The sequence below is a fragment of the Canis lupus genome, chromosome 22 (genome assembly GCF_048164855.1).
Source record: "Canis lupus baileyi chromosome 22, mCanLup2.hap1, whole genome shotgun sequence".
NCBI classification, from domain to species: domain Eukaryota; kingdom Metazoa; phylum Chordata; class Mammalia; order Carnivora; family Canidae; genus Canis; species Canis lupus.
In genome coordinates this window covers 32,857,785-32,874,236 of record NC_132859.1, presented here as the reverse complement: position 1 = coordinate 32,874,236, position 16,452 = coordinate 32,857,785, and the positions used below count along the sequence as shown (strand labels likewise).

Below are 16,452 nucleotides of genomic sequence, written 5' to 3'. Positions count from 1 at the left end.
AGATTTAAGTAACTGCCTCAACTCCACCGACATGGCTACCACCCCTAGGGAGTGGGGCAGTGGTCTTGCTGAGGCACCTTAACCCACTCATAACCAAGGCTGAGTGTTGGCTAGATCAAGCACCCCCTTCCTTTCTCAGATCATCCCCCTCTAAAAAAGATTACCTTACCAGATACAACAAACTACTATTTAGCTATTATAGAAAACAGCAACAATCGTTGCTGGACTCTAAACAAACTAAAATCTTTTAAGAAGAGCCCTGCATATACATGCTCCCCCACGCTAAATCAGGTATTTAGGTAAGACGTCCTGCCTATGCTCAGGGGAAAGTACTAAGTTAGAGTCTTACAAAAACATTGAGATAGAAAGATACCAAAAACCACGCACTTGGTTAGAAATAATATTTATTATCCCCTCCCCCCACGTACAGATTACTTTTCAGAAACATGAAGGTATTATCCATGTCCTCATCAATAACAGTTTGTAGAAAATAAACTTAATTCATATCTTGACAATATATTTCTATCACTTTTTTAAAACAATAGCCATTTTATTTTTCCACGTTAGTTCAAGAATAGCTTCAAGTTTTATGTTCTGAATCAAATCAAGACAATCTTTGTTTATAGGCAATTTCCTGACAGATCCCGTCCCCCCAACCCCTAAAAAAAATTCTATATCCTAAGTGATAAACTCTTCTTGTACATTCAGCAAACTTTATATTGGAAAAGAAAAAGAATAATTGAGATAGGTACTTAATCTCGTGCACAGTAATAAATCTAGCTGAGCTTCTACACCTTGCTTTGCAATGATGTTTACATAAAATAAATCATTTCTTATCAAGTTACAATGGTAATTTCTTGAAATGTAGATACAAAAGCTATACACTTAATCCACTGAAATTGCCTTCTAATTTTTCATCTGTAATTAAACCATCGCCATAAGGAAAAGCTTCAACTCAAGAAGATGCTTCCCCTTTCCCTCAGCTATTTATTTCTCTCTAAAAGCTTGAATCCTCTCTCAGATCATGTGAAGAGATACATTAAAAGCACAGAAAAAAAAAAGTTTTAGCTTGCTGACATAATGCCCTTAAGTTTGCTGACATAATGCCCGTATTTTAACTTTAAAATGTAAAATCAGAGTTAAAGCATCACTTAATTCATACAGTACATTATCAATTAATCAACAGTGTCCCACCAACCCAGAAGTTTCCCAAACTGGTTGTCTTCTCCACATTAATAAATTTATATCCAATGACTCAAAGAATGTGCTTATAATAGACTGCTGGTTTAATTTTAGTAGTTTTAATATTGGGCTATTTTCAAATATAGAGATGCTACAAGTGGCATATAAACTATTAATTTTGTTTCCCATTACCTACAGGAAGAATTTGTTCAAATAAAATTTTACAAGACAAAATGCGAACCTACATACCTATATATAGATGTATACATGTATATATTGAACCTAACTAAAGTTTTATAAGCAATACTAACATAGTTCTGGTTACACATTCCTAAAGACAGTAATTGTTTTAAAGATAACATGTTATAAAGAGGCTTATGCAAAAGGCAAAAATTAAGAATAAACATGATCTTTGAGGTTTTCAGGATTACTTCAAAAAGCCGTTTCTATCCCCCATAGAAGAAAACTATGCATTTATCTTAGGAAAAAAAATTATAAAAAGATAATGCTATCATGTAAAGAATTCACAAAAACTAGACTGTAGATCCCATAAAAGTCTTACCTACGTAAGGTAAATCACAATTATGGTTCATATTGTATTACAGACATCACCATCACCTTTCCTCTTTAATAATGAGAGGATTTAACTTCTTTTTTTTTACTTACTTAACAAGTGCCACAGAAATTCAAGTCCCAGTAGCAACAAGTTAAACAAGATTACAAAATAAGGCATTCTGCTCACATGTCATTAAAGCAACAGGCTGAGTATAGTAAAGCGGGCTCTTTCCATTCTTACAGTTTTATATAATCCAAAAATTATACAGAAGACAATCTTTTCAAAAAATTCCAACTAACTGCTATTTTCCAGGGAAACAGAAAAACACACAGAAAATCCTCCACTCTGGCTATTTCTCCCACTGCCATAAACAGAGGCTGATCTCTATTTAATAAAGCCCAATATTAGAAATGTGGATGAAATGTCTCTGTACCATTTCTAAGCCTGTAGGTCACACACACTAAATGATTTCTCAAATTATAGATTAAATCTAATTTGAAAAAATCCCTGTAGTGTTATTTAGAAGAATAAAAAAAAAGAGTGGACTCAAACACACTTGCACACACACATACACACACATACACACACACACACACACACACAGCCAACACATCAGTTTTCTTAAAACATTGATTGGTTCTCCAAAAAGAATCAAAATATTTATCATCAAGCTGCAGCATGTGTATAACGGGCAGCAATGAAACCTTTTTTAGTACAAGGTAAGAATCTGAATGAACTTTTAAACAACTAGTACCTTGAACCAAAGATTTTACCAAAGATGAACTCTAAAATACATACTTTTTAAAATCTGAACTCAACTGCCTGTTGGTACTTTTACATTAAGTGCTGCTTAAATAAAAATAGAGCATAAACTCAATAATCTACTGTCTAAACATTTAAAGCAATGGTTATGTCATCAACAGGTAAAATGCACCTAATTTGAGTCTTTGACACCTCTTGTTTTAAGTTTATTGTATGATAAAGTTCTTCACAGTTTAAAATATTGTGAAGAAATGTGTTTATGTATAACTATATTCACATAGATATTATGTACACATACTATGTATCTGATGTACCCATAAACTTTAAGTATGTGTGTGCCAGGAGGATACCCCACACATATGCAGGAACCTTGAATAATAGGTTGGGGTGGACTCTGAAATGATTTTTCAGAAATACTTAGAAATAAGGAAAGAATATTATTATGAATAATTGTAATAACAAAAATTTACTTTATTTACATAGTGCCTATCTCCCAAGAGGTAAATATGCTTTATAGACATTTTTTAGTATCTGCGAGGTGGGGCATTAAGAACACTATCAATTTTCATTTTCCACAACCAACTAACCTGCCTGGGATCATATACTTTACAAGCGGCAGAACAAAATCCAGACATGAAGATCTCCTAACCTGCAATGTCTCCAATTACCAGGTCAAATGGTCTGTGGTGAAATCAAGTCTTCATCATACAACAGAATTTCTACCACTAAAGATTAATTTTTAAGTCCTCATATACTTGTGATTGTGCGTTATATTTATACCACAGGGAGATCAAAATGATTTTTGGTTTTGGCAGATGAAAAAGTCTAACATTCAGTGTGACTATAATTCAGTGTAACTTCTCCAGTTCAAGTGCGACACAGCTGATTGGTCTATAGGGGAAATGCGGTCAATGTCTAACCATGGCTGAAGAAACCTCAATCCAAACAGCTACTGCATGATTACAGAGATAGCCTACAATCTTGTATTGTCTTAAAGGTCTTTTTTATCTCCACATATGGTATACACATATAAATAAGCATTTTAGCACAAAATGTACAGTTAGCATGAATCAGTTCATGTTTACATAAACAAAGGCCTTAGGGGTGAACTTTAAAGGCCAAGAGCTCCTCAGAGTGCATGTTGTTTAAAGATCGAAGATCTGGCAACTTTAGAAGAAGTTTTGTAAAAATAGAGGCCTCATTTGGATGGTTTTTCATTATTAAGGTCCTTAGTGCACGGATGAGGGTTTCCTGCAAAGCCTCCACAGAGTTGACGTTTTCTATCCCAGATCGATCTAAGGAATAGACAGACATGAGTGAGAGAACATATTATTAAGTATAAATATTAAGAGATAACATTAAATATAAATATAATTCTTGCTCATCAGTCTCATCAATGAATCCAAAACAAGGTTTTATACATTAGAATAAAGGCAAACAATACTTGACAAAATTTCTCAAATCCCAAAGGCAAATTTCTGTACCTATTTATTACATTATAAAGAGATATATGACACAGTACACTTGACATATCAAATTCTTCAGTGCTTAGTACTTTGTTTACAAAACTAGAGGTTCTGATTTTTTTGAGGTTCTGACTTTTAAAATTAGATGCCATCTATTAATTTCAACTGCTAATTGACAATAAAATGAATCATGTAGTTTCCAAATATATTTTTTCTTCATATGGAATATATTCACATTTATATGTTACCATGTGCGGCAGGCAACCTCTAAAATGGCCACCTCATCTTGGTAACCATAACCTTGTGTATCTGTTCCCTTTGAGTGGGCTAGACTTACTGACTCACTACTGATGAATAAAATATATTACAAAAAACAAAAAACAAAAAACTTCATCTTCAGCATATTCTTGCTTACTTCCTCTGAGAAAAGCCAGATGCCATGTTGTGAGCTGCCTACGGGTGGTCAATATGCTAAGGAACTGACGGTGGTCTCTAGCCAACAGCCAGCAAGGAACTGAGGCACTCAGTCCAACATCTTGCAAGGAAATGACTCCTGCTACAACCACATGAATAAGCCTAGAAGCAGATCCTTCCCTGGTGGTTGAGCCAGTCAGCTACAGCCCTGCTCACAGTTTGACTACAATCTACTAGGAAACCCTTAGCTAGAGGCACCTGTCTAAGCCACATCTATATTTCTAATCCTCAGAAACTGTGAGATCATAAATGTATTCATTTTTAAGCCACTAAGTTTTAAGGTAATTTATTATGCAGTAATAACTAATATACTATGCAACTTTATTACCTACTTATATTAACCTGTATTCACATCCATTTAACATACTGTGTTCATTAAGCTCATCAAACAAAATATTAATAAATTAGTGATTTAGTATAAGCCAACAATAAAGGGAAGTATCTTAAAATTAGCCAAACCTATGTTGTTTGCCCATGGACTTTTTCATCATTAAGAGCTATTTCTTCCGTTTACAATAGGAGGCAGTAGAGCACAAGAAATATTCAATGGCTCCCAGTATAGGGAGTGGTAATTAATAAGAAAGATACTGCAAAGGAAGCAAAAATCTCTGGTAGACATTATTTGGGGCATACTTGTTCTTAATATGAAAACTTGGGGGGAATTCCTGGGTGGCTCAGCGGTCTAGTGCCTGCCTTTGGCCCAAGGCGCGATCCTGGATCCCAGGATCAAGTCCCACATTGGGCTCCCTGCATGGAGCCTGCTTCTCCCTCTGCCTGTGTCTCTGCCTCTCCCTCTCTGTCACTCATGAATAAATAAATAAAGTCTTAAAAAAAAATTCTAAAAAAAAAAAAGAAATTAATCTAAAAGATGTACTAAATGCTACACTTACTTTATAGTTTATAGTAGTTTAATTCATGATATACCTGTCCTCTATACTTCCTTAAGCTTTGAGAGGTTCTTCATCCCTCACCACCAAATCTCACCGTATCTCCTCTCTATGTATATTCACATCCTACAAGATGGAAATCAAGTTCCTTCCACAAAAACCTCTATGAAGACAACTAAAATCCATATCTAGATGAACTCTGGTCTCACACCTATATAGGCCTGTCCCTAATATTCAACTGCAAGTAACTGCTGCCATTTCACACAATCTCAAGAATTTACCTTCCAAGTATAATTCCCTTTTTCTCCATGGTATCAAGAGTCTTCCAATCTCACAGGCAAAGATCATGTTTGAGATTTCTCTCTCCCTTAGCAGCTAGAGCTATTCTATTAACAAGCAGTATAGCAGAAAGGCTTTGAAGCTAGACTAATAGGAGTTCAAATGCATGCTCAGCCAACTTTTAAAAATGTACGGTCTTGGGCAAATTATTTAACCCTTCTATTTCTCAAATTTCTTGCCTGTATTTGAGGATAACATGTCCCAGAGCTCACCTCAGAGGTCTGTTGTGAGGATAAAATTATATAATAAATCTAGAAACTAACTTTCTGACAAGAACCAAAACAAAACCCAGATGGCAACTATAGATTCCAAGAAAAGCAAAAAGCTATTTTAAATATAAAGCAAATAGTACCGCTAAGTGGTTTAGTGCTGCCTTCAGTCCAGGGCGTGATCCTGGAGACCTGGGATGGAGTCCCACGTCAGGCTCCCTGCATGGAGCCTGCTTCTCTCTCTGCCTGTGTCTCTGCCCTCCCCCCCCCCGCCCCCGTCTCTCATGAATAAATAAAATCTTGAAATAACAATGAATGAATGAATGAATGAATGAATAAATAAATGCAAATATAATGGTTGCTTAATTCTGAGCAATTAATAGAGAATATAAATAATCCATTTGTTACCTGCTACTTGGAATACTCCCCCCTTGGATGGCACAGGTTTAGGGCAAGATTTATATTGCACCCAGGAGGCTCAGTCAGTTAGGTGTCATCTCAGGTCATGGTCTTGGGGCCCTGAGATTGCCTAGCGTTGCTGGGCTCCTCATTCAGTGGGGAGTCTGCTTGTCCCTTTCCCCCTCCCTTTGGCTGTCCCCCCCTGCTCATGCTGTCCCAAATAAATAAAATCCTAAAAAAAAAAAATTTATATTGCCTTGTCCACCATTTCAACCCCACTCTGTGAACACTGTGAGTACTACTTATATAATACTGCAAATGCAGATTTTTTTACTTTCAATATTTAGACTCATCTAATAAACAAAGCATGGAAACTTGACACCAACAGAACAGAAGGTAAATATTTTCATTCTTGACAATGTAAAAGAAATGATATAGCAAAGAAATCCAGGATATGGGAAAAGGAGGAAAATGTCTCCCTTTCCAAGGAAAAGATTCTATCTATACTATCTGAGAGGTTCTGGAAAAGTGAAGGACCAAAGAATGTGAGCATATTACTGTTTTAAATAAAACAACATAACTATAAAAATAAAGCTTATAAAAAGTAAGAAGATCCTTTTATTTGTCAGTTATATCTACTCAATAAAAAGAAGTACAAGCACAGTATTTACAGTTGGATGGGTAACTGAGAACAATTAAGAAGAAAGATGGTTAGAAATCTAGTTCTCTGAAGAGTAGGCTAAGAGAAAGGAGAGACTTTTATTTTATCCTCTTCTAGAGTTTTTGAATTTTATTTTCCTGTATAAATACTGCTTTAAAAATAGCAATAGTTCTTTTTAGGTAGTAAAGATTTGAGTTTGACATGAACACTATCATATGTTTAAGTGAAAGTAACATATTGTTTTAAAATGCATGAAATTGTTGTATATGTGTTGCTTGTGTGCCTTTATATAGACATAACAAAAATAAGAATGCGTTATATTCTTCTATAATTAGGCTTTTCCACTTGGCATATCAAACGGTTTTTTTTTTTTTTAGGTACCATAAATCAATAAAGCAGGTAAATGATAAATGGAGGGACAGGGAACAGATAGAGACCCCCTAATGTTGAAAGTAATCCTTTTTGGTAGCAATATTATCATCTGTATTTTCTTTTCTTTTCTTTTTTTTTTTTTTTTAAGATTTTATCTATTCATGAGAGACAGAGAAAGCGAGAGGCAGAGACAGAGGCAGAGTGAGAAACAGGCTTCATGCAGGGGGCCCGATGTGGGACTCAATTCCAGGACTCCGGGATCACGCCCTGAGCCAAAGGCAGATGCTCAATCTCTGAGCCACCCAGATTTCCCAATCATCTGTATTTTCATCTTAGTATTTTCTACTTTTGCAAAGAATTCATGTTGTTCTCCTGATCAGGAAACAACACAAGGCTTTTTCCAAAGGAGATTAAAACAAAAACAAAAAATCACGTTCTTGGTAGGAAATTTCAATAAGTAGCACATTTCCTGGCACAGAGATCCCCCTCACCCCCTACCACTGTTTCTTCCTTTGCACCATCTCTGAGAGTCCCTCCTGTTCACCTCCTCTACCACAGCTATCTCAGGAGGGTTCATTCCACTGCCTCCTAACTGAAGTTGTGTAAACAGCCTCTCAACCTGACTCTCCAGCTCTAATGACTCACTTGTCTAATCTACCCAAGATAAACATGCAGAACTAATGTCAGACTATCATTTTGTTCATGCCTGATCATTCCCCTACACGGACTTCCCACTGCCCCATATTTCAGTTAAAACTTCTCTGCTTAGTTCTCCTCGTGGTCATTCAATAACCTTTAACTCACCAGCCTTCTTCTGTCCCTTTCCTCCTTGATATACACGATGGGTTTTGGCCACCTGACCCTAGCCTACCTCATGCTCTTCCAAGCTGCTCCATCACTGCTTTGATGGGAAAATCTAATAATCCACCCCTCAAATTCCAGATCCACTTTCATCTTCCCCATAAAGCTTTCTCAAGTAATTTCATCTTCCTTCCTAGAACCTCTGAATGAGGTTCCTTCCTCAGTCAGAACCACACAGCTTAATACCATGAAGTTTTCTGTGTTAGTTCTGTCTTTCCAAACAGAACATTAAGGCTTGGAGAGCAAGCTTGTGTCTTAATGCTTGTCTCCTCCTAGCACATATGGATCAGATAAAGAAACTAACAAGTAAGGATTATCTTTAGTTTCATAATAGATTATTATGATAGCAACTCAAACCATTAATAATTATCAAGAGACTGCAAAATGGTAGATAAAGTGCAAGAAGCATTAATTACAAGATTATTGAGAAAAATAGGTATCCCTTATTAACCTGTTACTTCATACTATTCTGTAACATAAGTGCATTTGTAGTTACCTGGGTAGAGCTGATCAGAACAGGTAGCCAAAGTATGCTTAAAAGACATATGTATTTGTACCCCTGATGTACAGGCCCTTTAAGATACACAAAGAACTTACTCTCCTTAGGAGTTCCTGATTTACAGTTTAGCCACATAAACAGGGGTTATAACTTACGCTTTATAACCCTCACAGCACCTGGTACAATGGCTTTTACACAGTAGGAAACAAATGGGAAACTTTAAGTCATATCAGAATACTGTAAAATTCTCAAAAAATGTTTTAAAATAAAGTTAGTGATCCTAAAAATGGCTGGTTCTTATTTATATGTTCCCAGGAAAGTCATTGTATATCAATTTCCCATTTGCTATTTTCTTAATAGCTATTATCTAAATTGAAATACTTTGGTCAGAAATACCTATAATATAGGGATCCCTGGGTGGCGCAGTGGTTTGGTGCCTGCCTTTGGCCCAGGGCACGATCCTGGAGACCCGGGATCGAATCCCACGTCAGGCTCCCGGTGCACGGAGCCTGCTTCTCCCTCTGCCTATGTCTCTGTCTCTCTCTGTGTGTGTGTGTGTGAGAGAAGGGGCCCAGGCCCCTTCATAAATAAATAAAATAAAATAAAAATTAAAAAAAAAAAAAAAAAAAAGAAATACCTATAATATAAATGTAAGGTGGCAAAGTAATTGGAAAACATCATCAATGACTCATAAATAAAAATTAAATGTTTAGGACTCAAAAATCTTGATCATTCATTCAAACAGCAACTAAGTACCCATCCTGTGCCAGACCCCAGGTTGGCACACATGGTACAATCCCTTCCTTCCACAGGATGAGGAAACCGAGACCCAAAAGAAAAGAACTATTTATGCAAGTCAGACAGAAAATTCAGTGGCAAAGCTGGGTAAAAGCCTACTCGTAATTCACCAATTTTTGAAACTAACTATACTGGGTATTTTTAATATTTTCAAGTAATACATATTTCAATTAAAACTTAAATTCATATCAGAACCTAATATCCCAAAAAAATCATTAAATCCACAAAAATAACAATTTAGACTTGTAAAAATTATTAGCAAAAGTTAAAGAGTAAGACTTGTGGTCAATGTGAGGCCTAGATCTAAACATCATTTCATTACTCTACAGCACTTTTGACTTTATACTGTCTAATTATGCAAAAATAACAGATTCACACAATTTAGCATCTGCTTAAAGCCCTCAAGGCTTCTAAATATCTTGCTGGAACATAGTTCCACCTTCTCCCCCACTTGGTCACTGTATTCTGGGTATGCCACAATTATGAACCAGCTTGCTTACCTGCAGATACCAGGACAACAGCTGTAAACAAACTCATCTCTTCATCACTAAGTTGGAGGGCATTTAGCTTCTCACTAAATTCAAACATAGAGTTTAGCAGATCCCCTGCTCCCATTGAGTGTAAATCATCGACACTATATTTTTTTCCACTTAAAAAGGTGACCGTACGCTCCTTTGCATCAAACAATGATGCAAACCGTACCATCAAAACCTGGAAAAAGAAAAAGACTTAAATGTATTTGAAGGAGTTCAGTACTAATATTAAGAAATAATTCAGTATTCAAGTCAGTTAAGAAACATCCTACATATAAAAGCAAGCTGTAAAAGAATAACTGAGTTTATTTTTACCCAGAACCATTTCCTTAAGGGCAAATTCTCTACCAAAGCAATAATATCCCAAGAACATCAAAAAAATTCCAGCCACCGTTGGCAAAATACTTGAGTCCTGTGATATTCTGAAACTCTATTAATAAAGATTCTGAAATGCAAATACAAAATTAAAGCAGGCAATAATGCCAAGAAATCTGAAACTGGGCCTTGGCCAAAGCATTAAAGAAACTCTTTAAGCTACCAAGTATATCACATGGTCTCTAATCCATAAGTAAAAAGAGCAATATTTCAATGCAATGACACTTAGAGACATGAAAACACCAAATGCAGCCAAAGCAAATGCAGCAGATGAACTCTAATTAGACTATTTCAAGAAACCATAACCCAAAGAGATAATACACAAAGAAAACAATTACAGTAGAAGTGTTCCAGACACCAAGATGTAATTCAAACCCAAACCAAATCAGTCAACAAATGCTTATCTATGGCACTCCCTCCCCTATAGTAAATGGTGACACCTATGTCACACAATTCTCTCATAACCAGAGGAATAGGAACAAACACCTTCCCTTTGCAATTTTCCCAAAAACTTGTTTTACTCAAAACAATCCAAAAGAGAGTAATGAGCCTTCTATGAAGATGGCACTAACTCTAGAACACAGCAATCCCAAGATAAATCACAAGGTGGAAAGAACACAAGTCCTGGAGTCTGGGATTTGTGTTCTGGTCCTGTGTTAGAAATTTATTGGTAATCCTAGAAAAATCTCTTCACCTCTCTGGGCCACAGTTACCTAACCTCAAAAAAAAAAAAAAAAAAAAAAGGGTGATTTAAACTTAATCACTGACATCCCTCTAAAATTCAGAGTTGAAATCTTAACTGTAATGTCTTCCTTTACATTGAAAATCCTAACCTAACAGTTTTACTTTTAAATTATGCCACAGCTATTTTATTTATGAATATGGCTCCTTCTCCATTCTGGTCCAGCTGCCCTAGAAAACAGAGCATAAGGCAAAAGTTTATGTGGAATGGGCATTACCACATGTGAAAACAAGTTTGAGGAAAAAGGAAATAAGACTGGGAAGGGAAGACAGCAAATATCAGAGGAAGTATTACTGAGCTGGCCGCCACTCAGTATCATTAAAAACTGACAGTTCAGTCTGTGGGACCAGCAGGCGAAAGTAAAAATATATCCCCTGGATCCCATCCCCCACTAATCAAAGACATTGCCCAGTAGACACCAACTTCTCCCACCAGCCTGCATTTCAGAATAATGTTTAAGTGAGCTCTGAGCAAGTTCTGAGGCTCCTCACACTTGAGCAGCACCAGGGAAGCCCTGGGGAAGATGAGAGGCACATAACATAGCACAAAGAGAGACATTCTGTGTTCTACTCAAGTTGGCAACAGTGGCTGCCCCAAGTCCAGGCAGAATGTATCACAGCAAGAGAAGTCAGGGTAGAAAAAGTAGCAAGGATTCTAAATGAGGTGAGGCCAAGAGAGTCCAAACTAGTACATAAGACATGTCTCACACATTCCCAAAATATTCCACAATCTCCTAAAAGAGAAAACCGCATCCTATTTATTCTTTGTACTCTGTACTGAAATACCAGGCTAGGCTATGTTCATTGGCTGTCTAACTATGCAGACCCTACCTGCAGTCCACACCTGAGAGAAATACTAGAACCCAGAGGAAGTACATAGGGTTAAGAATATAGAACAGTTGTATTTCAAGTCCTAAGGAACTGTGGATTTATTTCATCTCTTCCCAAGATTCTGAGATGGTTATTCTTTTGTTGGTAACTTCAGCCTCTAGACTATAAATGCTTATTTAGAAAAGAATGAAAATGTACATGAAAACAAAACACTACACACACCCTACATCAATATTCTAGATAAATAAAACCTACCTCAAAAGTCCCAGCCTTCAAAAGGTTGACTTGGTCATGCTGAGAGAGATCTCTGAATCCAGGAATACGCTTTGCAAATTCCACCACTTCTTTCACTGCTGGAGTGAAGCTCATTGAAAATTCTTCCCAGATTTCATGCCCAGATTTATGAGGATCCACATATGGAGACTTACTCATTGGACAAACCTAGCATGCACAGAATGGAAAAACTCTTAAAGAGTGAGACATGATTTAAAAAAAAAAAAAAAAAACCTTCAAAAAGTGGCATCTCAATCACTGGGAACCCCAATGTGAAAATAACGCTCAGACAGGTAAATGTTACCAATAGTAACACTTTCTCTTCTTGCTACTTGCCTTATGTTAGGAAGCCTCATGGCAACCTAGTCTGAATAGCAATTAATGCATCATAAAAGGGGTAGCCTAAGCTATTTCAAAAACCGTTTGTGCAGGTTTAAGAGTTTATTTTGTAACACTGCTACCATCTTATGCTGGTTTTATGATTCTTAAAAAAATTCATATATACTTAATATTGTCAATCCTATTCATTAGTTATAGCAGATATTATAATTATCATTTCTCAGATAAGGAAATGAGACCCTAATGTTTAGTGATTTATCCAAATACATCTAGAAGTCACAGGCCTAGAACCCAATATTTAGTTAATATTTCAAAGCTCACTTTTTTCCAAATGGCACAATTAAAATATTATAATTTCAAAGAAGGAAATACAGTGATATGCCTTACTTTAAAAAAAAAAAAGTCACTGACCATTTATTTCATAAACAGTGGCAGGACTACTAGCCTCCACTTGTTCAATTAGGAAACAAAACAATGATGGGAGATACAAAGAACACCTTCTATGTAAGGATTGGTGAGGAAAAATTAGGAAGCCAAAGAGGGTATGAGAACACTAAAAAGATTATGAACATTCACTGTATACTCTACTAGTAAAATCAGCCTTTAAATTTTCACTAAATCCACAGGAGATCCAGGAACAGGATGATTAAATAACCACAGAGAATACCAAAAATGGTTACAGATTTTTCCCTCCTTAAGGTAGCCACTATGTCTAATAAAATATAAGGTCACCTTTCAGATCCATGGAATCAAATACTTGTAAGTGACAAGAAAAATCTAACAAAAGAATTGGAGTAAAGTCAGTTACTTTAAAAATGAAAAAAGAAGACTTTAATTACCTGGCTGCAGAAAATACCCAGCACTATCAAAGGACCTCATGGTATATACTGGAAATGGTGAGGTACTGCTGTTTTTGATGAAATTTTGGCTGAATATAAACACTGTACTTTGATGTAGACTCTTGTATTTGATTAAAAAAAAAAAAACTTGAACAATATGAGTAACATTAGCTCATCTCGTAAGATGAAGTCTGAGAAAATCCTTAGAAATTAGCATATTAAAATATTCCTAGATTCTCAAACAGTAAAATATCTATCCATGTTCTATGTTCAAAGATTTTGCATTATAATGGTTAAAGAAAATACTTCCATAGATATCAAAGGATTACCAACTGTGGCAAGCTAAATGATCAGCACTTTGAGAAAATCCCAAAGCTAGTAGGGGAGTAATTAATCAGAATGCTTAAATTTTCAAAGGGATTTCTAAGACTTAAAGGACCAATTTTACATGATCCATATTTTATATAAATGCTTATCCCAACCACAGTATCAATCAAATCACATGCTTGTACTCAGTTGTGAAATGAGGTCATTCAACAAATGATGTTTATTAGAAGTATTTGACTAAAAATACTGTACAAAACTGATTCTGTAAATCTCATGTTTTCTGACACCAACCCTGCCCCTGAAGTTGGTATATTCCCCCCAAATAAAAGAAAACTTTCAAAAGCTTTCCTTGATTCAAGTTGGGCAAAAAAATTGAATTCACTATACCAGATGCATTCTCCCTCCAGTGTTGCACAGGTAATTATTCTTGTTCTCATTCTGAGAAAATCCATCTATCGAAACTCTATCACATACTCGTTGAGTATAAGCATTGGAGAAGTTCATACAATGTCCATTTGCAATACAAATGGCATGCCCATTTGGGTAATGCATTATGTTCCTCCCTTTGTACTGTCCATTGAGGTGCTGCTGGCTCTCACTACATGGAAAATGGCTGCTAAGCCCACTGCCACAGTGATCGTGATTTAAATTATATTGCTCCATGCTCTTGGGAATCCGTTCTCTCTGAGGCTGCATGGTCTCTGCTGAGTTTTCTCGCTGCTCTTGATTATACATAAAGGTATCCTTGTGTGCCCTGGTCACCATGCCAATCACTTCATCCTTTGCAAAATCAGAAGAGGGAGAAGAGCTTTTGATGTTTTCTTGTTCAAGCTGGGGCTTGGGTCGCAGCTGTTCCTGGGCTGGTAAGGCTGTCTGTTCATGATGTTCTAATGTGTCATTCTGCAAATGACCACTGAACTGGCTGTTCATCATGGTCTTCATCGCACTCTGCATTTCAATTAGCATCCTCTGTTTTTCACGCTTAGGAATACGACCAAACCGAACAGCTATTGAAGAAAAAGATATTTAACATCTATATTCTAAGTAAGACCTGTTTATACAAAAGAATAGCACAAAATTATGTTAGCTATAGCTTCTGTACAAATAAAAAATATCTGAATGTCTCTGGCCCAAATCATTCTAAATTTGATAGTTATATTTTTGATGTAGGATAAGAAGTGGAAAGGAGAAAATTTTTCAAGTTTTCTCCCAAAAGAAAGCTAAGAGAATATCTATGTCTTGGGTATTTTATAAGCAAAATTTTTGAAAAATTTGAAATTAACTAATGAAAATTACAGTTGAAGCAGTCAGCATTACTACACAGCGCCTATTACAAGGCTGAAGACTGTTCTTAAGAAGGTACATGGTGAGATTCAGCTACCTACAGCCATTAATGTTAATGGAACCTAATAGGTACAAGCACTCCCCGAACATCTAACCTTTGTCAATTCATTTTCATAACCCTATATTCAAGAGTCAACTATTAAATTATTTACTCTCTCCTTTTCTAGCTTCTTAAAAATCTTTTTAAATTTATTTTTAAATTAAAACACACACACACAGTCAACAGAAATGCAGTTATTGAAAACTGGCTGGATTTTAATTAAAATCACTGAAACAAAAATTAAATCATTCATCCACCATTATTTTAGAGGCGAGAGTTAGAATGTGTCCTGTCTCCAACATTCCTATTCCTGAGGAACAGAAAAGAAAAGCTTTCTAGTCTAATATTTATATGGAGATAATAAAAATCCAATATACCCACCCAGCAAGAACACCTTCCTAATCTAATTGTAGCTTCTGACATTGTTGCTATTAATGGACAATTTTATGTTTCACACTCTATCTCTACTCCCTCCTTCACAAATGATTGCCATTTTTGTTCTTTTGAGGAAATCACAATATCTACCAACTTCAGACCAGTATTTCCAGTAATAGAAAAAAAAAAAAAATTTCAGGCAAATGAAATCCAAAACATCAACTGCTAAAATCCATTTCTCAAGATGCTCTATTAACAAACAGTACTTGTGTAATATATAACTTAAGGGACTGCTTAAGTGACCCTTCCCTAAATACATATCAGGTTCATTCTTAGCAATTCTTAATACTACTAAACTAATCCCTCTGAAAGCTGCATATTCTTCAGTTACTTAGAACTGAATGAGACTATCCAAAAGTGATTTCCGTAAGCAGAACAGAAGAGTCAAATTTTCCAGTGATGTCATCCACAGAGATACTAATAGTCCCATAAATTAACTTTTATTTTTTATGGGACTGGATCATGCCAGAATTTAGCAACCACCTCCACATAAGACCCTACTGTTTCTGTCAATTTTGTATCTCCTTTCAATGTACTCAGAACCTGTGCCCTAAAAGCACATTATCATCTCAGGGCTGAGAAAATCATAGAGATAATTCACATAGCAGAAATAAGTTCCTCAGAAATGCTAATTAAGGAGACAGAGCCAAGGATTCCTATATCAAGAAAAGTGAGGGGTGCCTAGGTGGCTCAGTTGGTCAAGCCTCAGATTCTTGATTTCAGTTCAGGTTGTGATCTGAAGGTTGTAGAATTGAGCTCTGTGTCAGACTCCACGCTAGGCATGAAGCCTACTTGAGATTCTCTCTTCCTCCCCTCTCTTTGCCCCTCCCTACTTCCTCTATAAGGGAGAAAGAAAAAAAGGAAAGAAAGAAAAAAAAAAAAAAAAAGAAGAAAAATGAATTCTTTTGTT

General features: G+C 36.0%; 1 protein-coding gene across 2 annotated transcripts in view; it reads right to left on the bottom strand.

Moving 5' to 3' along the window:
- Positions 1 to 387: 387 nt before the first annotated feature.
- The window catches only part of NR1D2 (nuclear receptor subfamily 1 group D member 2), a 28,989-nt gene continuing 12,924 nt past the window's right edge, over positions 388 to 16,452 (bottom strand). For both annotated transcript variants that reach the window (XM_072792973.1, XM_072792974.1), the window contains exons 5-8: positions 14,111 to 14,730; positions 12,201 to 12,386; positions 9,966 to 10,176; positions 388 to 3,795 (exon numbers count right to left, since the gene is read on the bottom strand). In XM_072792973.1, the coding sequence (XP_072649074.1) occupies positions 3,599 to 3,795; positions 9,966 to 10,176; positions 12,201 to 12,386; positions 14,111 to 14,730 (1,214 nt within the window). In that variant the 3' untranslated portion in view covers positions 388 to 3,598. The remainder of the gene's footprint in view (positions 3,796 to 9,965; positions 10,177 to 12,200; positions 12,387 to 14,110; positions 14,731 to 16,452) is intronic.